This window comes from Helicoverpa armigera, chromosome 2 (genome assembly GCF_030705265.1).
Source record: "Helicoverpa armigera isolate CAAS_96S chromosome 2, ASM3070526v1, whole genome shotgun sequence".
Taxonomy (NCBI): Eukaryota; Metazoa; Arthropoda; class Insecta; order Lepidoptera; family Noctuidae; genus Helicoverpa; species Helicoverpa armigera.
In genome coordinates this window covers 9780023-9804256 of record NC_087121.1, presented here as the reverse complement: position 1 = coordinate 9804256, position 24234 = coordinate 9780023, and the positions used below count along the sequence as shown (strand labels likewise).

Here is a 24234-nt window from a genome sequence, read left to right as displayed (position 1 = left end):
GATTCTGTGAACAACGATTTTAATGATTTTTTAAATATGCTCGGCAAAAAATACAGCCTTGACCCCTACCATCACAAATCGATGAGAAACGATATATAAGTGAGAAAGAAACTGCAAGTATTCAGCGTGTGTCACAATGCTGCACCACATCACCGCCCTCCATTTCCCGCAAGGCAAATTGTTTTAGTTCCCTCATCCATCAATCCGTGGAACTCAAACATAGTTATTGCGTTCTAATCTTAATATGTAGTATGTATGCAGTAAATGACCTTGTCTACAACTTGTAAAGGTCTACGGCCTTTTGATACAACAAAATAGTCACGTAACTAAGAATAGGATTCGTAGTCATCAAACGTCACAATCACACATTTAGAAAAACTGCCCCTATAGTTTAGAAGGCGCTTAGCGCAATTGCTGTGCACGGGCTCTCTGGGGTCGATTCTCGGGTCGGGTTATTCCCGCTCGGTAACACCCTTTCGCCAACACTGTGGACGATCGGGAAAAAAAGTTTCGTTCGTTCAGAGTGTTGACGAACGCTACTTATTATTTCGGGTAATTACCTTTCGGTAACACCTTTCGTTCCTGTCGTCAACACTGTTGACGATCGGGAAAAAAGTTTCGTTCGTTCGCAGTGTCCATGAATGCTCGTTTTTGTTTTTTGGATTTTTTTAATGTTTTAATGGATTATGTTAGATCTTTTTCCCGATCGTCAACAGTGTTCACGAAAGGGTGTTACCGAGCGGGAATAACCCCTCGGGTCGGGCTTAAATCGCTTTGTGGGTTATAAGAAACATTCCCTATGCAGCCCGGTGTCTGGTGATTGATACATCCGAGACCACGAAAATGTCAGTGCTACGACTCATCTCTCTCCGGTAGTGTCGGATTGCCGTCCCATCGGGCTATGAGAGTGAAGGAATAGGGAGTGCACCTGTGTCTTCGCAAACGCTTGTGTACCTTGACAGCTGACTGATCTCTGTAGCTTCAATAACAGCCGACTGGGCCGAAATTTTTACACATTTAGAAATAGATGATATTTACATGAAGATATTATGCAGTAAATATTATAGACTTACGTATTACGAGTATGTAGGTATGCGTTAATGCGTTGAAACAATGTCTACGACGAGCCAGTACTTACTGATGGTCATGAAAGAGGCACAGCCTATCAGGCCCCGGAGTGCGTTTATCTCAACAGTTTTACATAACACATGCTCCAGTTTGACCGATATTAAAACGTGGAAGGTTGAGGATTATACGTGCTAGGTATTGCCATTATCTATCATTATCGGGTGTATAGGGAATAAATAAAGGAGGTCAGATAGACATGCAGTAGCTGCATGTAAAACGTTGGTACTCAGCTGCATTTGAATAAGATTTTCATAGCTCGTATCACCCTGCATATGCGTCATGTTATGAGGAGCTTCCCACTGACCAGACAGTTGTCCCTTATCGCTAACAGGTAGCAAGCAATGAGCATAGCTATAGATAGAGCCCGATATGATCGCAATCCTCATAATTACAAAATAATTTCGGTCGTGGCAGATATCGTTAGAACCTGTGGTTACAACAAGTTTTTGAATTGACTTCTTCGCATAAACGCACTAAGATGTATTTATTGATGGGCTGATGGCTGCTTTCTGAACATCTTTTTGGGCGGATTTACTCAAAATGAAAAACAAGTATTGATAACAACTTTAATATATTAATCATTCATTTGTACATAATATAATATTTCAAAAAATAGTATATACTATAGTAATTATTTTTTGTAAAGATTAGCAATGATAAAATGTGGCTAAATATTCAATTATCCAGGAATATGTAATGCGAGCAGAACTAGTCGGTGAATGCGGAGTCGTGTCGAGCTGACGTCACGCTGTTCCACGCCTCAGACCTGTGACATACACAACAATACTCTATTACAGATTATCTAGTACAACATCGTAAGCAAAAACACATTATCTACTTACGAGGAATACTTATTTTGATACAACTTACGAAAAACTACATAAAGGTGCACTCTGTCAAGTTGCTAATACAAAACAACAGGAGCTCGACGCTTTGTACTACTATACCACACGGATGGAGCAAGTTTCCCAAGAATGAAATCATAGATCTACATTACTGTGACATGTGACATTATCGACCACTCAGTAATGTAATAGTGTAATAATAAAAACGAATAAATAGCATGGCTTGATATAATATGTAAACTAACACACGACGTACCTAATGATTTTATAGAGTTGAGACTTACACAGTTTACCGACGACGACGTTTAGCAGTCAAACCTTTAAGTATAGATTTTACAAAAGACTTAAATCTGAATTTGGCATGATTACAGGATCATAAATTAATACATTGGTATATACATTCAGTATCATAAATGTAGAAGTAAAATGAACTCGGTATACAAAATATAATTTAATTAGTAGTACGTAATTACAACTAGGGGAGTGTTCGCACAAGGGCCGCGGCTACTGCAGGGCGCAGCGCTCGGGGTACCAGCGCGACGGCGGCGCGGGCTCGGGCTCGGGCTCCGCGCCCACCGTCACATCTATACAGTTCGCTTTCGATGGCACACCGCTTAAAACTGTTTCCATCCAATTCTTGTCAGTTCTGCTAAAATTTTGTTTCCGTAATTATTTTGACAGTTAAACCTTTTTTGAGACCTTGTTCCTCATTTTTTGCGTTGGAAAATATCCTTCTGACGTACGGAATCACAGAATCAGTAAATGAAAACATTGATGTGGAGGATTAACATGTAGATACAAGAGCAGCTTCAGAATCTTTATTCCGCCGATGAACCGGGCTTCAGGTTTTTATTTTTAAGCATATCTTACAGTCAACCAAGAAAGTAGTCTGCCCATTTTGCCAAAAGTTTTCGTGACACCTAATAAAGCTATGGTAAATTTGGTTGGCTGTAACATTTAGAACTTGAACTTATATTTAATGTGAACTTACCTACTTACTATTATTTATTAAATGAATATTTGGTGAGGGCAAGACAGGCGTGACTCACGTTTTGTGGCAGATGCCGAGGTGTCCCAGCAGGATGCCGCCCTGCGGCAGCCCCGTGCGCAGGTTGATGGCCATGACGCGCGAGCCCGGCACCGGCACCTCGTAGTACCTGCGCAACCACTGCGCGTCAGCTGCCTCGTCACATAGCACACTCCGCACTCACACACGATAGTAGCGAATCGCGAATATACGATAATAAATAATAACATGATAAGCAGTCCTCGGCGCTAGGCTACTGACCTGACGGTCCAGCCGAAGAGGTTGTCGATGGGCACGTAGAAGCCGGGCTGCGCGAGCAGCAGGTAGGCGCGCAGCTCGGCGAGCGCGGCGCGGGCGGTGGGGTACACGTGCTTGATGCCGGCCGCGCGCGCGTCCAGCCGCGCCGTCTGCGCCAGCGCGCGCCCCGTCAGCACCACGCACAGCTCCTCGCCCGCCGCGTTGCGCATCGCCAGCCGCACGTTGAGCGTCTGCTCGGCGTACTGGCTCAGCCGCTTCGTCACCACGCACACCACCAGCGCCTCCGCGCACGGGAAGTCGCAGTACAGCAGCCGCGTCATGCGGTGCTCCGTGCACATCTTGTCGGACGGCGACACCTTGAGGCAGGCGCCGCCCGTGAAGCAGTCGTAGTGGTACAGCTCCAGGCACTCGCGCTCGTCGCGCACGTAGCCCAGGCAGTAGCGCGACTTGTCGCTCTGGCCCAGGCGCAGGTTCACCGACATCTGCACCATGGACAGGTCGGCCTGGCTGGCCGCCGTGCTGGAGCCCACGCTGGAGGCCGCGCTCGACCTGGCGCCGTCGCGCGGCTGCGCCGTGCTCGCCTCGTCCGGACTCATGATTCTCGTGGTTTTCTGTTTGAACATGTCTTTCAAGGCCTTCACTTTATTTCTGACCTGAGTCTTGTAGTCGGACTCGGAGCCGGTGTCGGAGGAGGTGTCGTCGGCGCGGCGCGAGCTGTCGGCGCTGGGCTCGGGGTCGGACTGGCCGGCGTTGATGTGCTGGGCGGCCTCCCTGCTGACGGTGTGCAGCTCGTGGCGGCTCTGCTGGAAGGAGGCGCGCACGCGGATGATGCCCTTCTTGTCCTTGTACTGCGCCTGGCGCTGCACCTTGGCCAGCTGGTCCACCGACGTGAGCAGGTAGCCGTGCGGGCCGTGCGCGGAGTTGGGCTGGTACTGCTGGTGGCGCAGGTTGTACCACGGCGACGGACTCAGCACCTGGCGACACACCGGCTGAGTGGAGCCGCCAGCGCCGGCTCGCGGCGGCGCTCGCGACTCGCATACGTACCTCGCCGTAGAGGCAGCGCTTGTTGCCCTGTCCTCGGCAGAAGGAAGTCTGGAAGGGCAAGTGGCAGGGCACGCGCGTGTTCAGGAAGGGCCAGATGCTGCCCCAGAAGGCGCGGTCGCGCAGGAGGTACTTCTTGTAGGGGCTCAGCTCCTCGGCCAAGACCACGTTGTTCTGGTCGGGCTTGTCGGCCACCAGCGCCTCGTGCGTCCACGCGGGCGCGAACAGCGCTATCGAGCAGCCCATCGCGTGAACCACCTTTATTGCCTGAGGGAAGCGCGTCGCGACTTCAGTCAACTGAATCGTATTTGCTAGGCTGACTGCGAGCGTAAGAGCCTACAATGTGAGAAGTAAGTGACGTTATGTTACCGACTGCGTGTTGAACTGTCCGCCACCGAAGAAGTTGCGTCCCCAGACGTCGACGCCGACGAAGAGGTCGGTGAGGCGGCCGCCCGCCTGCTCGGCGCTCGCCTTCACGTCCTCCACCGACCACGAGTAGTTCGTGAAGAACCCGTCGCACGCGTCGAAGAACACCCTGCAACCGACAGCGTCACTTTACATTCCAGCCATTCAATTACTAGAGTAGTTCGTAATATGAACTACATAGCACCTAATCACTAAATAGCTTATTTCTATGATCATTGGATTGTAACAATACAAGATTAAGAGTTTAATTAAACTACTCGTACGTCAATGGTAGGTAATTTAATTGGGATCGCACGTCTATACGTCGTTTAACAGTTTGATCGATATTATTTTCTCTAATTGGATGCGACAACGATGAATATAAATAGGAAGTAAATCATCCAAGATGCATAACTATGCCACTTTCTATGTGACAAATATGAATAAACGATGTTTCTACAACTTTTTAAAGTGATAATAGTGTTACGAAATGAGGGCTTGCAGCTATTAACAATGTATTGTTATTGTTGTGGAGTTATCACGCCGATATGATTGCGTTGCCTCTTATCGGTTCACTGACGAAGATAACAATATGTGCAAGACTTTTTCCTGTATCTACAGTCAACAGAAAAAAGTTAATAACAATCATTGTCGTTAACTTTTTTCTGATGATGATGATGCTTCCAATTATCGGCTATGGTGGCTATTTTCATGTATAGTGCTCAAGCATATGTAAATGTTTAAGTTGGAAAAGGCACAAAGACTGACTTATTCTTATCATTGAGACTGTTCTGCCAGTTGAGGTTGCCCTGCACGGTGACGCTGTCGTACCAGATGAGCGTGCCGTGAGGCAGCTCCTCGTGCACCAGCCGGTGCAGGTAGCGCACGAACTGCAGCAGCATGTCTGGCTTGTTCACCTGTGGAGCAGCTACAAACAGTCAAACAAATACCAAGCATTCAATGTTCCAACATAGCACACAGAAAATCTTCATTATGTAGATTGTTGTCTTGATATTGGTCACACACACAGGTGCACAATTTGTAACTTCTAAATTAAAAAAAAAAAACAAAACCTTGTTTTCAACATTAAGTAGATATCCATCAAATTTCAGGGTCTTGGCAATGGCCACCAGCGCATTAGCTACAGTCCGATATTGTGCCTCGGACGCTAGCACCTCGTCCCAAAATGTGATGCCCTCTGCCCACTCGGAAATTATAGTACCTGTTAGTGATAGTTAGCATCATTCAATATATATGAGGTTTGTTGCTAGTTCTAGATGGGAGATCAGGTTAATAACTAAAATCTAAACTGGTCATTTTATCATAATTCCACTTCCAATTAACCTCATTACTTAAACTGTTATTAATTAAAGTGTGATTTAATTTTGTGGTCAAGTAGCTTATCTCCAACAAGTATTTAGTAGTAAATAAGACATACCAATAACTTTCACCCCATGGGCATGACCAACATTGATCCACCCGACAGGTGGTATAGTCACCAAGTGGTGACTGAAGTAACAGAATATGTCAATGGCAGCCCAGTTGTAGAATGTGTATGCATCAAATTGACTGGTTCCCTCAATTATACTGAAAATATAATTTCAAATTTGTCACTTTTGGTGGTAATTTTACTTTCAAAAAGACAATTCACCTGTTCATTATTATAAAGTTAAAACTGAACTATGAAAGTAACAAAACAATGTAGTTTTTAACATTGAATTAATATTTACCTATCGTCGTGATAGCCGTTGGCCATGTCATGGCATAGCAATGTCTTGGGTAAGTCTTTAGAGTCGTGTCGTTTGACTTCATCTGCATCTGGATCAAAATGACAGAAATTTTCGGGCTTTTCGAGTGTACGATAAAGGGAATGTCTATTTATTTCTATATTTCGTATTACTTGGTCACTATGCGGTGTCAATTCTTTACATAAAGTTCTCCAAGGTGGTGGATTTTCTAAGAAAAGCATTACTTCACTGTAACAATCGAGAGGTTTGCAGACAAATCGTGTCTCAACTTTTGATCTATTTCGGTCTGTAATTCCCTTTTGAGGTTTTTCAACGTTCGACATGTCTGGGACAATGTTTCCGCACTGATCTCCGAACTCTGCCGAAACTCACTTGTTCACTTAATTAATACATAAAATAAAATAAATATTATTGCGGTAAAAGTTGTTTGTTTACGTGCTGCAGGTCACTCACGCACGTCACGTTAGCAGTCAGTTTGACAACTGTCTGTCAAGTGGTGTAGCGGTGATGGTTATATGAATAGACTACATCTACATTATAACATTTTATTGGTTTGAAATATTACTTAAATAATATGATAAAATAATGGGCACTCGCAATTTCAAATTATATGAACTATAATCTAGGACATAAACCAAGGACGCTGTTATTTAAATAGCGAATTTATCTAAATTGCAATATGATTTTATCTGTTATGTACCCCGCAGTTTCATCCGTGTTCCGGCGCTAAACTTCATTCCCTACCCAGACAGAATATATAATGCCTTTGATAATCGGGATTAGTATACCTTATGTACTCCTCATTCATACAACCTTAGCTATGCACTTCCTTATGTTCTCTATTAGGTAGGTATTTACCTACTTCCTTATACTCCCCTGTTGTAGGTACACCCTTTTGTACTACCCCTATGTACTAACTTGCTTAAGTAAACTCTTATTTACTACTCTTTATTCATTCTTTCAGTCCAGCTTGGGAATCGAACTCTAAAAGTCCACACTTATACAAGTGTACAAATACATACGTATTTGGCGATTACTAGACCAACGGGCAGCCATCTCATATATTACTATTATAATATACGGCTGTGTGACTATACTGCCCTACATATGATAACGAACTAGGAATTCAGGGCATCATTGATATGTTGTTTATGCTCTATTATATTTAAAATATTTTGTCCTTTACTGACATAATTCTCATATTTTATGCACCATACAATAACGAAGCTCAGGATGGTTGGAGTGGCTCGTGGCTACTGGCTACTCATAATACTCGGCTGCACCCGTCCGGAGTAGGTAGTTGGGAAAAGCAGACGATGAAGTTTATATCGTGGTTTTAAAAGTAGAAATGGTAATGAGATAGGTGTACTATACTAGAAATTACAAATAAACTTTAAGGGCAGTTTTTATTTCAGTAACGAAATCTGTCAACAAATCAGTACATTATCTAGGTTAGTTATCAAGACTCTGCATGCTGCCCCAGTCCTTGCCAACACTAATAGAGACCGGCAGCGGCACTGTCATACCGCACTGCTGCCCGCAACCTTCCATGACTTGTTTTATTATTGCTGAAATTTAAATAATACTTATATAACTTCAATTCTTCCACTATTAGGACCTTTCAGTCAGATGTCTTGGGACTTACCAGTAGCCCTGTCCACATGCAGATCGTTCACTTCCCACACAAGCTCGTCATGTATCTGCAACATGAGATATGCTTCCACCGGCGGTGAGCAGCTGCGCAGTTGCTCTTCAGTCAGTATCATTGCTAACTTGCACAAGTCTGCTGCCGAACCTGGTAGTCGAACAAATAATGTTTTAAGAGCATAGGTGTGTACAGTCAACTTCAGGTCAGTGGTAACAGTTTTATAGGAAAATCGTACTTATTACTATTGAGTTAAGGTGCATGACAGTTACCACTGATGTGCAGTCTACCGTACATCTGTGATTTTCTGGGAAAAAAGGGAACCTTGCACAACAAAGTTGACAGCCTGTCGTTCAGCGTGTGACTTCTGGGCGAAGTCCTCGCTGGCGATGTTAGCGAACCGCCGGACCCTTCCACAAAGCGTTGCCAGCCGTCCGCCCGACGCCTCGCACCGCCGCACCACACCGCGCCCGAACGACTTCAGCGACGGAAACGTCCCTAACAGAAACCCAACAAGATAAATTAATAGTCAGGAAAGTTGAAGTTACCACCAAAAGATTCAGAAGGTACTGACTATTGAAGCTGGCCGCGACCTGCAAGGCCTGCTGGTAGTCCACGTCCAGTATCTCCATGAGCTTGCGCGTGCCGGCTCCGTACAGACTCGCGTATACCAACCGCTTCGTACGCTCCCGTTCCTCTGGAACTATCTCAGCCTCGGGCTTCTTCAGCCTGCACACACAAATTTTTGTTGAGAGAACCTATGTACATGACGCTACTAAAAATGGAGTTTGGAGAACACACAAAAGTAAGCTAAATCATTCAAGCGACGATGGCTTGAAAGACATAAAAAAAAGATTTTCAGAAAAATGGAACTTTTTCTGAAAATACAAAATATTACATGCCCCTTACCACTGCGCAGCGAGCACGTTGAACAGGTCGGTGTGTGCGGCGAGCGCTTGCAGCAGGCCGGCGTCGGCGGCCGCCTGCGCGAACACGCGGCACTCCACGTGCTTGAAGTCCGCCGCCAACAGGCTGAACCCTTCTCGCGACACGTAGATCGAACGGAACATCAGCTGCTCCTTGTCTGCGAGACACCAGTTTTAATCAGTTAAGGCACCCGGGATGACTTGATATTGAAGCACCGAACGACAAATTCTAAAATAGACTTTTCTGTGCTTTCAGGTTGATAACAATGGGGCAAAGTTTCCAAAAATATTTACCAGTATCGCCTGCTTCAGGGAACATGACGCAGTTGAAGGGGGCTTTCGGTATGGTTTGGAGGTTTGGGTTGTTAGATGCGATGCGCCCCGTGGCTGCTGCTGTTTGGACCCTGGAAAAGAAGGCAGTTGTTTGGTATATTTATGTAGCACGTCTATACTACTTATGTAAAACAATTTAACTCACCACGTGGGTCTAACAACTCCATCTTTGATATGCTGAGCGATTCCCGCCAGGAAGGTGGCGTGAGCCTTATGTAAGTGTCGATACTCCAAGATGAGTTTCGGCAGTGGATGCTCAGTCACCAGGCTGCGCAGCTAGATAACAATAATATAAATGCAAGATCCGACACCTGTCTACTTTCATTTCAAAACGCTTTGATAAAAAATGACTGATTTTATACAGAATATTAGTGAAGCTTCAGGAGTAGGTACTAACCATCGTCTCTGACGTGGACTTGGCCCCTTTACACAAGGTCTCCCGTATCTTGACGTTGCACTTGGTGTCGAGCTGCAGTTCGTCGTAGAGTATGGCGCGCACCTGCACGGTCGAGTTGATCTGGAACACCTTGCCGGCCGCCTTGTAGCACTGCTGTTCCACAGCCTTCATTCTGTTCACTAGGACTTCTTCCATCGACTTCAGTTTGGACGAGTCTATTGTTAAGCCTCGACTCTCCATACCTAGATTTTTTTCGATAGCATTATTTTTCTACATAATGATAAACGAACTACATAATGATCTCTCATTCAACTCAATGCCGAAATTTGTTATTGGTCATGTTACCAGCAATAATAGGAAGCAGCTTCATTTCAATCTCCACGAAGACTTTCCACAAATTGTCTTCCACCAGCATTGTATACAGTTTGGCCCAGCATTGTTTCAGCAGAGACATGTACCAGGCAGCTTTCTGCAGGGTGCACTCCGTCGCTATGGTGTACTGCGCGGAGAACGACAACAGCTTCTGAACGTCTGAGAAGTTCTCCGGGGGATTGTCCGGGTCCAATAAACTGGCGCCAATCTTTAAAACAGTTAGCAAATATTGATAATGATGTCAAGATTGTTCTGCTCAGCTTGTTAAGTAAACAAAGACTTACCTTAGCATCATAAATCTTAGCATGTATTCTGTCAATATGTAAGTGGACCGTGAGATAACTAAGGATGTTCTGGGCTCCGTAACAAATAACTGTATTGTTGTCTAGTAAACGTTTTAGTGCCTCCCTAAAATGACAAGAACAATATTTGGTATAAGCATAGGCCCCACCTACAGAGCAAAAGTTCTATTGAATAATTACTCATTTGACTGAAATATAGCAGTAGAGATGATAACACAGTTATTACTGATTTAGTATTCCAAGTAGGGAAACTTACTTGATCTTCTGACCAGCGCCCTTGAAACAGTAGAACATATCGTCACTATTGACGATGATGCCGACAGGAGCGCACGTGCCGTCAGTGTGATGACTATTAAGCTGACAGAAACCATTGCTACAAAACCACCAGAAGATGAGAATAAATGATTTAAAAATTATAACTGAAATAAAATAGCTACGTATGTTGAAGTCACTCGAAACCCAACATTCAGATTAATTTACGTTATTGTCATGCAAATGAAGCACTGCATTAGTAATTATAATTAAGCAACAAATGTCATGGATATTATTGTTATTTTGGACAATTAGTTAAACCTTATAGGAAATCGAAATTATTGGTAGCCAAACCTACATAACAACATGGTCAATGGTTTGATTTATATTGGTAGGTAATACCTACCTATAAATTAATATAGCGATCATATCAAAATTCTTTATCTCATGTAGAGTTCCTCTGTGGTCGTCAACATTATCTTCGTCAAGCGTGTGCATTTCATATGTTATGTCTTTTACTGGTATTTGAGATTTGATAGGAGCTACGAATTTCTTTACTTTTTTTTCTTTAGGTTTATTTTCTACGTCTTCATTAGTTTTTTTGGTATCAAGTGCATTTTGTTGAGGCTTACTGAACTTCATGATACCGTCCTTATTGGCTAACTGCGCTTGTACTACTTTCTTGTTTGTCTTCGGTGTTTTCTCGATTACTAATATTGGTTTGTCTGTATTGTGTATCTTTTGTGGAACATTGTATACGTCTAATTGACCATCCTTACCTACATTATCTAAGTCTTCAATTTCTTCAGTAGGTGGTTCAAGATTATTAAGCCAATTTTTAACAGCTTTTGTATACTTTTGTTTTCGAAAATTATTCTTTTTGTTTCCTTGTTTGCAAGCTTCTGTTGTTTTATCTAGTACTTGTTGTTTTATCTTAACAGTACTATCACTTCGATTTTTTTTTACTTTAGGCTGTATATTTTTTAACTTACGTTTTTGCCCCGTTACAGTCGTAAGTGATTCACGAAAACCTGAATTATTTTCTGGGATTACATTTTCATTAGGAAATCCCTTATCAAGCATAGTATTATTACCGTTTATTTCCCTGGTAGTAGCAATAGTATCCAATAGTTCAGAGTCAAGCATATCATCCCAATTTATTTCTTTACATGTGTCTGTAGTTTCAGTTACAGTTAGTTTAATTAATGGGTTTTCATCGCACAAATCTTTATTGTAAACGTTGTGTAATAGATCAGTATTAAGAGGGATCGTTTGTAGAACAGAATCATTTTTACTTTTTGGTACATGGTTGATTAATTCATCAGAAGTGGGTATTTCCGGTACAATAACATCTTTAAAATTAAAGGTTTCTTGTTCAGTATGTATATTTTCGCGAGGAGTAGAAAGAATCAGTGGTGGTGTGAAGAGAGGTTCAACAACGGAGTCATCAATGAAGCTAAAAATAACATTCGTCATTACACCTAATCCATAACACGAATAAATATATAGATAACACGATGTAGGCTGAAATAGATGTTTGATAAAGTACTCACTTTAACACTTTCTTAGGTCGCGCTGGAACTTGTCGATGCTGATAATCATTAGTGTTTTTAATTCGAGCTAAAATAACATAACAAAAGCTAATAATATTAAAATAATCAAATTCCAAAAATAAAGTTTGAATGGATTTGCGGATATTTATTAGGTACTCTTTCACCCATAATTTACCTTTATCCCACCGCTTTAGAAGTACAGTAAGAACTTTGTTTCCAAAAGGAGACAAGTGCTGTTCATATTTTTTTATATTTATTCGCATGTAGTTATAGTTATTACTTTCCATTGTCAAAGTTTATTAGAATGAACACCCCGAGTTAAACGATTCCTGTAAACATAGATAATACACTATATAGAGATAGATACGCAACTCATCGTTCAAAACAACTTACTAGCGTGAAAGTTAACGGGCCCCCGTCACAAGATGGCGTGGTTACTTCATGTATGGTTAGGGTAGATGGCGCTTTTCAAGAGTTCTCTTAAATATGTTTTTAAATTTGAAAATTGAAATCACTGTTTTAAATTCAATTTACTGTAAATTGAATTTAAAACAGTGATTTCAATTTCCAGTTCCAGTTTCCAGTTTTCAGTTTCCAACTTCTAGTCTAGTCAATAATATTATGGGAGATAATAAAAAAACAAAAGATAAAGAGTACATTTATCGGCTAAGTATATTTTATTTCCTTTTTTTATGTGTATTACAATATTTAAATGCTTGTAACTTAATTTCATCATTTACATCGAAATTTGTTATTTTTCCGTTAATTATTCTATTAACCCCGGTGCACCAACTGTGAATGATTAAATTAATTGACATATTAATTATAAAATCAATTAATTTATTTTTATGAACTATACAAGTAATTATACTAAAATCACAATGGCAATTGATGTAAAATTTCATTTTTTCTTTCAGATATTTTATTTCAGGTGAATCTCGTAAACATGCAACAATCATATAATATATTTCATTTAATAATTTTATAAAATCATCACATGCATTAAATAAGGATTTTTTCGTATAATCTATTTCATAATTAAATGATTCAAAATCAATTTCCTTTCTTAATATATCATTAGTACATGTTCCACATTTTTTGAACACTTTACATTTCGATTTTTTTACAATGTATCCTGCTACATATTTTTTTGATTCGGCATGCAAAATCGAGTCATTCCATTTAATTTGGTTCATTGTATTAATTAAAGAATCAATAGGAAAATCACCACTAACCAATTCAATTTCATTGTTTTGTTTTTCAGCAAGAAGATCTTTGAAAGATTGCAGTGATTTATTTTCATCTTTTTCACAGTTGGCACTTACAGAATGGGGCGAATTTAAATTATTAAGTAACAAAGTTTTGAACGCATTAATAAATTGTAGGCACGAGGGATTAACATTTCGTATCCCATTACTTCTAATGTTACAAAAAAAATTTTCAAGAGGGTCCTGATTGAAATTTCTGGTTAAAAGGCTAGTAACTTTATATTTGATTTTTAAAAACTCCCACATTTCTTTAAACGTTTTAATATTGTGGATCCAATTTTGAAGGGATGGCACTTTTTCATATCTTACTTCTTCTGTACCATCCCGTTTTTTTTTTATAGTTTTAAAAGTCATTGAATCCAATATAGGAACTACCTCTGTCCATAATCTAAAATGAGGAGAATTATTCATTACACACCCTTGAAAATTTTGGATCACCTGTATATGAATGTCCATTGAAAGAATCAAATAGTTTGTCCATAATGAGTAGAAAATCAGCAGTTTCTTCGCACTCCGCCGGAAGAAGGTTGTGTTCTGAAACAATATATTAAATAAGTACTAGAATACAGTTCATATCAATCTTTTTTGCTATTGTGGACCGAAATTAAAGAAAAAAGAAAGAAAATACATTTATTCGACCCAGATTAGGGGACACAATAAAAACAAAATACAAAAATTTAATTAAAAATTAAACGGTGTGCCTCACGGCTGTGTCGAAAAGGCACAAACTTACAAACTTTAAAGTGGCAGTAACGATTTACTGTGCGTCTTTATCAGTTGGTTCAGTAAATAGTTGTGGGTGTAAATATAATTAGTAAGAAACCAACATTAAACTATATTTTGTAGTTTCATAATGTCTCAAATTTTTATTTCAATATGATAATTTTAATTTATTATTTCATTTCAATTTATAATGTTATTCCAACAATATATCTTATGCATCTTAAATATTGACATAGCCAATTTTAGATAAATTATTAGATATGAATTGTATTTTTATTTTGAATTTTATCGAGAGAAATAGCATCTCAATTGTTTGTTTTTAAATATTTTTGAACTTATAAATGTAGCCAGGACATCTAATATTATTTTAAAGAAAAATAATGAACTTTCTAATTTGTCTGTGGAGAATGAAGATGGTTAAAAACATGTAAATTAAAAATAAAAATCTAATTTAGTAAATTAATAGCAATTTTTTTTAAATATAGAGAAAATAATGAGAACAATAAAAAGCATACTTACTTGCTAAGAATCTCAATGCTGATGATACCCTTTGGCTGAAAACTTGTGCAGCATATTTCACTTTCATTTTTGGAATTTTCTCTTTATTAACATGGTTTTCTGTTAATTTATTAACAAGCCTAATTTCATCATCCCCAACATCTAACTTCAACAGCATCTCCAAATGTTCCCACTTTGCATACTTTGTTTTCCCATCTTGTACAAATTTCAAATGTTTGGCGAGTAAATTATTTCTCATTCCCTTTAAAAGATGTGGAGGATCAAATAATGGGAAGACCTTTTGGTCTTCAAACTCGAAGGCTTGGGTCCTATATTCATTACCCTCTTGTAAATATTTGCGTTTTGTGTCTTCTTGAAGACTTTTTATCACAGAAATATTTGTGGCTGATTGGTCACATATAGTGGCAATAACTATCAATCCAGTATTGGAGATTTCTTTTATTATTGTTTTGATCAGCTTCTTTAAATCGTCCTTTTTCGTGGCACCTTGGCAAAATGAAAAGCATAAAGGTTGTTTCACTTTGCTTTTTATACCCTTGATCATAAAGACCAAGGCATGATCTGCGAGTTTTTTTGTTTGTCTGTGCCCAAAATCTTCAAAACCAGTTATCTGTTTTAGGGCAGGGTTGTAAAACACCCGGAGCCAATGATACCTCATCAAACAGTAAATTGACCAACTTTTTTTCTGCCGGCAATTTTGCTACTGTAGCTTTTAAATTTTTAAATATATCAGGATTGAAGCCTGGTTTCAGTTCAAATTTACTCAACATTTTTTGTAGGCTGCGCTTTGATGGCAAGACAAACATTTTTCGCATGAGGTTGTAAGCTTTCTGACTCTGTTTGTAAATGGTCAATGCCATGATTTTTTCGTTAAATGTAAATCGCCTGCCTCGTGGTTTCTTTTTCCATTTCATTTGGAGGAAGTAAATATTTTTATTGTTGCAGGCATTTTATTTAACTCTTTCAAAAATGATTTTGATGTGGAAATTTTCCTTGCAGAGAGTTTCTTGTTATTTTGTTCCTTATATTTCTTTTTCAGCTTCAATACTTTCTGTTTTAACTTTATTATCTCCTTCTCTTTGGAGGTGACGACTCGTTTTAAATATTGACAAGTCCCTCTTTTCCTAGAACCTGTAATTTAAATTATGTTACACCTCAGATCAAAGAAATAGTGTTACACAAAGTTTTAATAGAATTGTGATAAAAATATGTTACATAATATTGTTCTGTTATTATATTATGACCAGAGATTGGAATAGGTAGGCTTCGAGGAACAGATACAAAAAGTGGAGACTTCCCTACAACAGCAGATACAAGCTTGATAAATATTTTTTATGGGGATTTTATGGGTAAACAAAAATGGATATAAAGAAGATCATTCAGACTCCATACATTTTTGGGCCTTTTCTACCAACGAAAAAAAATGGTATGGATGGTTAGAACTAGCTATTTGGATGAATAATTATTATGACACATAAGTTGTAGGATTATATCAAGTTATTATTATTAATCCATTTAATTCAGGTTTACAAGTTCGGAGATTTGTTATTGTCTTACATTTATTGATTCCTGCAAGTGCGGAAATAATCCTACCTAAAATTATAAACGCGAAAGTTTGTAAGTTTGGATGATGTTTGTTACTCTTTCACGAAAAAACTACTGAACGGCTTTGGATGAAATTTGGTATGTAGATAGCTTATACCCTGGAATTAGACATAGGCTATTTTTTATTCCGGTATACGCGGGTGAAACCGCGGGACGCAGTTAGTATGAAATAATCCTATACTAGTACTAATATTATAAATGTTGTGAGGATGTTTGTTCCTCTTTCCCGCGAAAACTACTAAACGGATTTAGATGAAACTTTACAGTAATATAGCTTATAAAAAATGTAATAACACATAGGCTTCACTACATAGTATAAAACAAAGTCGCTTTCTCTGTCCTTATTTCCCTATGTACGCTTAAATGCCCACTCTCTCTCTGCAAGAAGTTTTATGACCCTACAGTGGAAACAAATTGGAATCCTGATGATGGAAAGAAAAACCTAATGTTACAAGTCAAAGGTCAATTGTCAATAAAAATATTTACCTTTAGGGCGTTCAGCTGTCTGTAATGCATTCTGTACATCACTATGATAGTGGGTAGAGCTGGATGGCTCAATGACAGCAAGTTTATCTTGCGAAATGTTTAATAAATTCGACATGTCTGCCTCGACATGTCCCGATGGACCTTCAAGAGTTTGACCAACTGGTAATGTAGATAAATCTGCAAAAGGATGAAATTATTTATAGTTACTGTATAATTATGTAGAATATAGAACAATATTCATTTAATTCTTAGAAGATAGCATGTTGCATCAATTATTTTTGGTATATAATATTCATTTTATTTTCTTCTAATTAGGATTAGATTATTCAGTAGAAAATTTTATTTAATATTTGAGGAACAATTTTGTTATTACAGCGAAGGCAAAGAAATGTGGTTTTGTTTCTATTAAGATTTAAATAACATAAGACATCTAAATAGTAGGTACCTAGAGTTGGTATTGCATTTGGAGTAAGTCGGTGACTGGCTGAACGGTAACACTCTTCAAAATGTCTGTCGCAAAATCGAATTTGGTTATAAATGTAGATGTCGCCTTTCTCTTGTAAAGCTTTATCTAGTACTTTTTTCCACGAGTTAAACTTTTCCAAATGTGGGTATTCAGGTTTAGGAAATCGGTGCAATGGGCCTGAAATCAAGAAGTTTTATACATGAACAACTCACTCTCATTAAAATACCGTAATAGATATCATCATCATATGTATAAAATTTTAGTAATGTACTGTGATACCATCCTTGAATATTAATCTAACACTAGAAATAATAGCTGAGGTCTAGCAGTACTAGAACAGGAACACCACAGTTGAAGTAAATAAAATCACAGTAGCATAGCATGGGGTGCCGAGGGGCCATGGCCCTGGGTGGCGCTACTCTAGGGCCGGCACCGCCGCCTAGCTGCAGCATCAAGCCAAGTAGAAGCTGATAGCGTTGACAGTAGAGGCAAAGGCATTTTTTGCCGCCTTTACATTGTCAGTTCCTATTTATGCCACCCCATAATACAATTTTCTTGAGAAGAGTCACTATACATTAAAGGTTGTCTGTAAAAGATCGCTTTTAGCGATAAGACCACCATTGTTACACCCTTTTAGTTATTAAGTTTTAAATTGTAATTTGTTATGGTGTACATAGTGTGTATAGATACCACCACCACCACCATAACAAATACAACAAGATAGATAGATATCTATCTATACTTCTAGCCTACCTCCCAATAACTTCTTGTCTACTAAAAGAAGATCTAACCTATCAGGCAGGCAGGGTACTAAATTTTTCGACTCGCTCTTGAATTTTTACATCTGCTTGTTTTTCGTTTAATTTGACAATAAATGCTTAGTCCACACAAGGCTTTATGTTTTTTGAGCTTTAAAGGAAAATCTAACATATCCTAGTTTGCAAAAAATATTGTTGCATGCTGTATGAATCGACAAAGTTATACATAGATCATTAGTGTATGAATCAACAAAATCCTAGGTAGGATGCTAAAATTTTCACACTGCTGCACTACATATCAAAGAGAGCCAGTAACAATTTCTGAAAGTATTCCTTCCAGCACCCTAGTGAATCCCAAAATCATGGGCTGAGACCGCACCTGGTCATGAGTCGATATCAATAATAATTCTTTCTTGCCAAAACCATCTTTAGAATTTTATTAAATTGTAGTCATTTGAATTTAAATAAGTACCTAAATAAGGGGGCTCGCCCCTAAGACTACCCACTGACCGGCAGCTAAATATACCAGCCTGGCGGCGGAATCCCATGCTACGCCACTGTAAAATCATAGTTTTAAAACCTGATGAAGTTATTTGGTCAGAGGGTCGTCTAGAGCGGGCTTTGTCTTATACGTAGATTCCGAGTCTTTTGATTGGATATAAAGTTAATGTGCAGTTTCAATTGTTTGTGTAGGGTCAGGACAGGAGTGTGTGTGGTAGTGCATCTTAGATTTTGATGACTCAAGGACTATGATGACCACAGATTGCACGGATGACAATAATGGATATTGTGCAGCCTATCAGCAAAAGATAAATTACGTGCATTATAAAGTTAAAAGTTTTGAACTTACCGTCATTGTCACAATCAAAGTAGCACTTATATCTTGACGTTGATGGCATTCCGCCCCTAAGACGATCCACTGGACGCATTTTCTAGTCCTAAATACGGTGCCGGGTCAATGTAAAAGCAGTCGATCGAGGTTCCAAAATACAAAGCCGGGTCAATGAAAATGCAGTAGATCACAGGTCCAAAATACGAAGCCAGGTCAATCACAGAAGCAGTCAGTATCAGAGTCCAGGAACACGCAACAATCGTAATAAAAAAACCAGAAAATAACACTCAGAATAAACCAACACGTTAGAAAACGGAAAACGGTTTAATTTAAAAGTATGGTCGACTGTCAATGTCAATCGTCAGTGTTTCAAGTGGTTTCAAGTAGTGTGATTATTGTGATTAACTAAGACGTCCTCATAGATAAAAAAGAATTAAAAATAAATCATAAAATTATTTAATTACAATATTTGTTAATATTTCTAATCACAAAACTTTTTTTAGATTTGTTATTAAATCGATGAAATATCGGTCTAAGGTGCAGTGACATCTAGTGACTAAAACGAAGTACAAATACCCAAGTTACGGGGCATCCGTCACTAGATGGCGCATTTCTAAAAAAAAACCTCAGAAAATTATTGTACTTCAGTTGCATCCCCATGCCTGTAAATGCGCGGGGCGCGGACTGATTTTTTTTTTCATTGCGCCTTAATTTTATCTTACCAGCCTAATACATTTTATGATTTGAATAAACAGCACTTTTAAGATGTGATGTATTATATTTGTGTAAGATATCGTTTAATTTTCTTATTTACTTTTTCAACAGTCCATCTTTTTTTATTTAAGAAAAATGCATCGATCTACATCAAAGGTCTTCTTGTCTTTCTGTTTAGAATGTTATCTCTAATTTACAAAAAAAATAAATTTACTTGCAACACTTGTATTTAAATGTCATTGTCACATTAGTATGACAAAAAGTCAGAAATCACAATAAAAATCACGATTCCTTTTATCACGGAAGGAAAATTGAGGAGTATTATTTACAAAATTTATTATGTGATACTCTGTAGCTATCCTCGACAACATTGCAGTCATGGCCGTGAATTTGGAAAGCTGTGACAGCTTACCTCCCGATGAAGAGCCCAAATTGAAATACGATAGACTGGCGAATGATGTTCAAAATATCTTATTGAAAGACGCAGTGAGCTGTATTTGTGTGCACACTAAGTTTATTTGCTTGGGAACACAGTGGGGAGTGATACATTTACTGGACCATGAAGGGAACACGGTGCCTATATCGCAAGATGGGAAGACTAAAGAGTTACAGGCTCATGCGATAGCTGTGAACAGAATCTCGGTGGATCAGAACGGAGACTACATCGCCAGCTGCTCGGACGACGGCAAGGTGCTGGTGTACGGGCTGTACTCGGACGACAACACTCACAACCTCACCCTGGGCAGGGTCATCAAGTCTATTGCTTTGGATCCATTTTACTTCAGGTCTGGCTCGGGGAGGAGATTTTTAACAGGTAAATTTTATCGCAACTCAAATGCAAAAACTAATAGGAATCTTACCAGTTTATTTAGTAAAATAAAAAATACTCTGATAATTAGCTGATAATATCATTGGTGTCAAATTGTGCTGCAATATAGTCCATGCATTTGGTCACTATAATGAAAACCTGAGTAACATTAGAACAAAACTTTCATGTCTCTAAAAATAGTTATGTTTGTTGGCTGTCATTTATTAATAGTAATGGGAAATGTATTGATGTGATAAATTTTAAGCATATTCAATGTTGCCTGATTCTGATTGTAAATGTAAATGATATGCAACAAAGTACTCTCTTTGCACAGTATGGTTATAATAATGATGTATTCACATGTGTTCACTTGATTTAATGATAATTCATAATATTATTACTGACTGAAATCTGAGTATGACTAGCAGTTCATGAGATCTGAGTATGGGAAACCGCTATATACATATCTTACGAGCTTTCGCCGGTGTTGTGTGTTGATAAAAAGTAGCCTATGTTTTAATCCAGGGTATCACCTATCTATATACCAAATTTCAACCAAATCAGTCCAGCCGTTTTTGCGAGAAAGTGTAGCAAACAACCGGACTTGCGCATTTATATTATTTTACTAATATTATAAAGCTGAAGAGTTTGTTTGTTTTTTTGAACGTGCTAATCTCAGGAACTACTGGTCCGATTTGAACAATTCTTTCGGTGTTAGATAGTGCATTTATTGAGGAAGGCTATAGGCTTTTTATCTGGGTTCGTGCAGAGGTTCCCACGGGATGCGGATGAACCCGCTGGCAGAAGCTAGTTAGTAGCATAAAGCTTGTACTTTAGTCTAATATGCTACTCTCAGTAGTATAGTCCCTGGTCCCTTCTGAATACACATAAAAACTAATTTCAGTCCATTACCAAATTATAATAAGCACTTCTTAATTTGTTAAAGTTGTCACTTTGGACCAGTTTATTTATTCATCGTTAACATTACAGATAGGAACTTATAATCTAATGTGTTACTGTCTCATTTAACTAATTAAAACATAATTACAAAAAAGACACCAGCCTTCTTGGCAGTTAGATAACTCATTAAAAGCTCCTAATCCTTGAAAAGTTATAATTAATTTATTCTCAAATTTATTGGTTTTCTTTAACCAGTTGTGTGAAGTAGTTTCCTGCACCCTACTCCCATCCGTTTTACCCTACACATGAGATTTCAATCAATCTAAGGCTTGTTTTTCATTGTTTTGCAGGTGACACCAAATTAACGCTATATGAGAAAACATTTTTGAACCGGCTTCGTAGCACAGTGCTGTGTGAATGCGAAGGCTACGTGCAGGCCATGTCGTGGCACGACCGCTTCGTGGCCTGGGCGAGCGAGGTGGGCGTGCGCGTCTACGACCTGGTGGCACGTTGCTCCCTCGGCCTCATCCAGTGGGAAAAGACCTCCATTGAAGACTATCGTTGCAATCTCCTCTGGCCTGCCCCCAAAACACTCATGATTGGCTGGGTTGACACCATCAGGATATGCGTCATACGAAAACGAAGTCAAATCGAACTTCAAACTCGAGATGTCACTGAGTATTTAGTGGATCCCGTGTACACATTCCAAACTGACTACTTCATCAGTGGTCTCGGTCCCTTGGACGATCAGTTGGTATTGCTAGGAGTGCCCAAAGAATGCGACCCTGAAACTGGAAAGGCCCAAAGGCCAGTTCTTACTGTCGCGGATTATAAAGACTGTGAATTTTGTGAGGTATCAACAGATTGTCTCAATATTCGCGGATACGAAGAATATTCTTGCAATGACTATTATTTAGATATGCTTATAGAGGAAAACCGATTTTTCATAGTATCTCCCAAGGACATAGTAGTAGCCAGTCCTTACGATATTGACGATAGAGTCAAATGGCTTACAGAGCAAGGTCGATTTGAGAAAGCAATAACTGTTCTTGAAGAGGTAGGCGGCAAGACATCGAAACATTCTGTGGTCGCAGTGGGGGTGCAGTACCTGGACCACTTGATGACCGAACAGCTGTACGAGGAGGCGGCCATACTGTGCGCAAGAATATGCAAAAATGATAAAGTCTTGTGGGAGACGCAAATATTGAAGTTTTCTGAAGTCAACCAGTTACGAGCTATTAGCCCCTATGTGCCCAAAACCCCTGAACAAGCATTGAGCTCTCATATGTACGAATTAATATTTTACGAATATCTGAAGTTAGATTCTCAGGGGTTCCTGAAACTAGTTCAAGAATGGAACCCCGCATTATACAAGACTGGCGTAATTGTAAAGGAAGTCTTGGAACATCTGTTAAATACAGAGGTAGACAAAAATATTTATTTAGAAGCTTTGGCTCTTTTGTATTGTTACCAAAAGAAATATGACAAAGCTCTGACGACGTACTTGACGCTCCAGCACAAAGACGTGTTCACACTGATCACGCAACACAACATGTACAACGTCATCCACGACAAGATACTGGACCTCATGACCCTCGACTGTGATAAAGCTATCTCCGTACTGGTCGACAAGACCAAGGTACCTGTAGAAGTAGTAGAAAAACAACTCGCTAATCACGATCTGCTGCTGTTTAAATACTTAGATGCTTACAGCAAACATGAACCAAATGGCAGGTATCATGGAAAATTAGTTAGGCTTTACGCTAAATATGCGAGAGAAAAACTTCTTCCATTTTTAAAATGTAGTGATAATTATCCAATCCAAGAAGCTCTGGATGTGTGTCAAAGTAATGAATTTTACCCTGAAATGGTGTTCCTGCTGGGGAGGATCGGAAATACTAGGGAAGCTCTGCAAATCATCATAGAGCAACTAAAAGACATAAATCAAGCTATCAATTTCTGTCAGGAACATAATGATAAGGAACTGTGGACAGACCTCATCAAACGCACAGTGGACAAGCCTGAGTATGTGACATTGTTGCTCAAGAGAATAGGCAACTACGTTGATCCAAGGATGTTAATACAGAATATACAATCTGGATGTGAGATAAAGGATTTAAAGGACTCATTAGCAAAGATGATGTGCGATTACCACCTTCAGCTTTCGGTTCAAGAAGCATGTAAAGTGATCACTTTACGAAACTATTTTGAGTTACATCAAAAGTTAATCATCAACCAGCAAAGAGGTATATCTGTAACAGATGACTTCATGTGTTGCGTGTGCCAAGGTCGGATCATAATTAGGGACTTGTCAAACGCCTCCGATTTGATGGTTTACAACTGCAGGCATTCATTCCACAAAGAGTGCCTTCCCGAGGGAGTCCAGTGCCAGACTTGTACAGTGTGCAGTGCCGTTAAAATGTGACCCGTATCACTAGCTCAACTCTTAGATAGATACTGTATATATAATTAAACGATATTTTTCCATTATAAACGTGTATAATTATGTTAATCAAACTAATTATTTAAAATGTTTATCAATGTTTGGTGCTTTTATAATGAAGTGGCTTGTATTATTTTTCCCTGTATTAGATAAACCCGAAGTAACAATAAATCACAAAAAAATATTATTCTTATAATTTTATTTACCCATATAATATCATGGAATAATCGGTCTATGTAGGAGACATCCTCGAGCGCAGTCCTTAAGACTGCTTCGAGATACATCAGCCGTAATCTGTGTATCATATACATATAGCCAGTTGCACTACCTTCAATCAGGGGCCCGATTCTCCTAATTTTACTTAAGCGCCCTTCGATTGACGTTCGACTCGATTCGACTGAGATCCAATCCCGACTCGATTACGATTGAAGCGTATGTGGCATTCCGTTATTTTTTCTTTGAAATAAACGTTTTTATCCT

General features: G+C 39.1%; 4 protein-coding genes across 5 annotated transcripts; 1 reads left to right on the top strand and 3 right to left on the bottom strand.

The window, feature by feature from the left end:
- Window positions 1-1680: 1680 nt before the first annotated feature.
- Window positions 1681-6950, bottom strand: LOC110381450 (uncharacterized). 2 transcript variants are annotated; one of them, XM_021341793.3, is made up of 10 exons: window positions 6605-6743; window positions 6435-6522; window positions 6143-6291; window positions 5778-5926; window positions 5473-5621; window positions 4669-4834; window positions 4303-4566; window positions 3262-4232; window positions 3023-3130; window positions 1681-1894 (listed from the first exon to the last, which is right to left on the bottom strand). In XM_021341793.3, exons 2-10 carry the CDS (start codon window positions 6458-6460, stop codon window positions 1837-1839), a joined length of 2040 nt encoding a protein of 679 aa, XP_021197468.3. In that variant the 5' UTR covers window positions 6461-6522; window positions 6605-6743; the 3' UTR covers window positions 1681-1836. The 2 variants fall into 2 exon arrangements, with proteins under 2 accessions (XP_021197468.3, XP_021197467.3); XM_021341792.3 differs by having other exon boundaries at window positions 6435-6950.
- An 889-nt stretch (window positions 6951-7839) lies between these two features.
- On the bottom strand, window positions 7840-12541 carry LOC110381459 (DNA polymerase nu). Its single transcript, XM_064039561.1, has 14 exons — window positions 12408-12541; window positions 12233-12299; window positions 11086-12135; window positions 10684-10800; window positions 10410-10533; window positions 10099-10333; window positions 9754-9995; window positions 9502-9632; window positions 9318-9427; window positions 9007-9181; window positions 8672-8826; window positions 8422-8595; window positions 8098-8247; window positions 7840-8020 (listed from the first exon to the last, which is right to left on the bottom strand). Exons 1-14 carry the CDS (start codon window positions 12517-12519, stop codon window positions 7905-7907), a joined length of 2958 nt encoding a protein of 985 aa, XP_063895631.1. The 5' UTR covers window positions 12520-12541; the 3' UTR covers window positions 7840-7904.
- Window positions 12542-12879: 338 nt separating this feature from the next.
- LOC126055197 (uncharacterized) lies at window positions 12880-19553 on the bottom strand. Its single transcript, XM_064039568.1, has 5 exons — window positions 18908-19553; window positions 17279-17476; window positions 16834-17010; window positions 14743-15873; window positions 12880-14034 (listed from the first exon to the last, which is right to left on the bottom strand). The coding sequence occupies exons 1-4, from the start codon at window positions 18984-18986 to the stop codon at window positions 15653-15655; spliced, it is 675 nt and encodes a 224-aa protein (XP_063895638.1). The 5' UTR covers window positions 18987-19553; the 3' UTR covers window positions 12880-14034; window positions 14743-15652.
- A 280-nt stretch (window positions 19554-19833) lies between these two features.
- LOC110381449 (vacuolar protein sorting-associated protein 41 homolog) lies at window positions 19834-23941 on the top strand. Its single transcript, XM_021341791.3, has 2 exons — window positions 19834-20417; window positions 21662-23941. Exons 1-2 carry the CDS (start codon window positions 19982-19984, stop codon window positions 23734-23736), a joined length of 2511 nt encoding a protein of 836 aa, XP_021197466.3. The 5' UTR covers window positions 19834-19981; the 3' UTR covers window positions 23737-23941.
- The last annotated feature ends 293 nt before the right edge of the window (window positions 23942-24234 follow it).

Bases quoted from the DNA above. Each gene is read 5' to 3' on its own strand.
- LOC110381450 (XM_021341792.3), bottom strand. From the start codon at position 6,775: ATGTCGAACGTTGAAAAACCTCAAAAGGGAATTACAGACCGAAATAGA. The intron at 5,927-6,142 runs GTATGTCTTATT...TATCACTAACAG, and splicing joins CCATGGGGTGAAAGTTATTG to GTACTATAATTTCCGAGTGG. The intron at 3,131-3,261 runs GTCAGTAGCCTA...GTGGTTGCGCAG, and splicing joins CTCTTCGGCTGGACCGTCAG to GTACTACGAGGTGCCGGTGC.
- LOC110381459 (XM_064039561.1), bottom strand. From the start codon at position 12,519: ATGGAAAGTAATAACTATAACTACATGCGAATAAATATAAAAAAATAT. The intron at 12,136-12,232 runs GTGAGTACTTTA...TGTTATTTTTAG, and splicing joins CGACCTAAGAAAGTGTTAAA to CTTCATTGATGACTCCGTTG. The intron at 9,182-9,317 runs GTAAATATTTTT...GGTGTCTCGCAG, and splicing joins CCCTGAAGCAGGCGATACTG to ACAAGGAGCAGCTGATGTTC.
- LOC126055197 (XM_064039568.1), bottom strand. From the start codon at position 18,986: ATGCGTCCAGTGGATCGTCTTAGGGGCGGAATGCCATCAACGTCAAGA. The intron at 17,477-18,907 runs GTAAGTTCAAAA...TCTTGATTTCAG, and splicing joins CTTTGATTGTGACAATGACG to GCCCATTGCACCGATTTCCT. The intron at 17,011-17,278 runs GTACCTACTATT...ATCCTTTTGCAG, and splicing joins AAATGCAATACCAACTCTAG to ATTTATCTACATTACCAGTT.
- LOC110381449 (XM_021341791.3), top strand. From the start codon at position 19,982: ATGGCCGTGAATTTGGAAAGCTGTGACAGCTTACCTCCCGATGAAGAG. The intron at 20,418-21,661 runs GTAAATTTTATC...ATTGTTTTGCAG, and splicing joins GGGGAGGAGATTTTTAACAG to GTGACACCAAATTAACGCTA.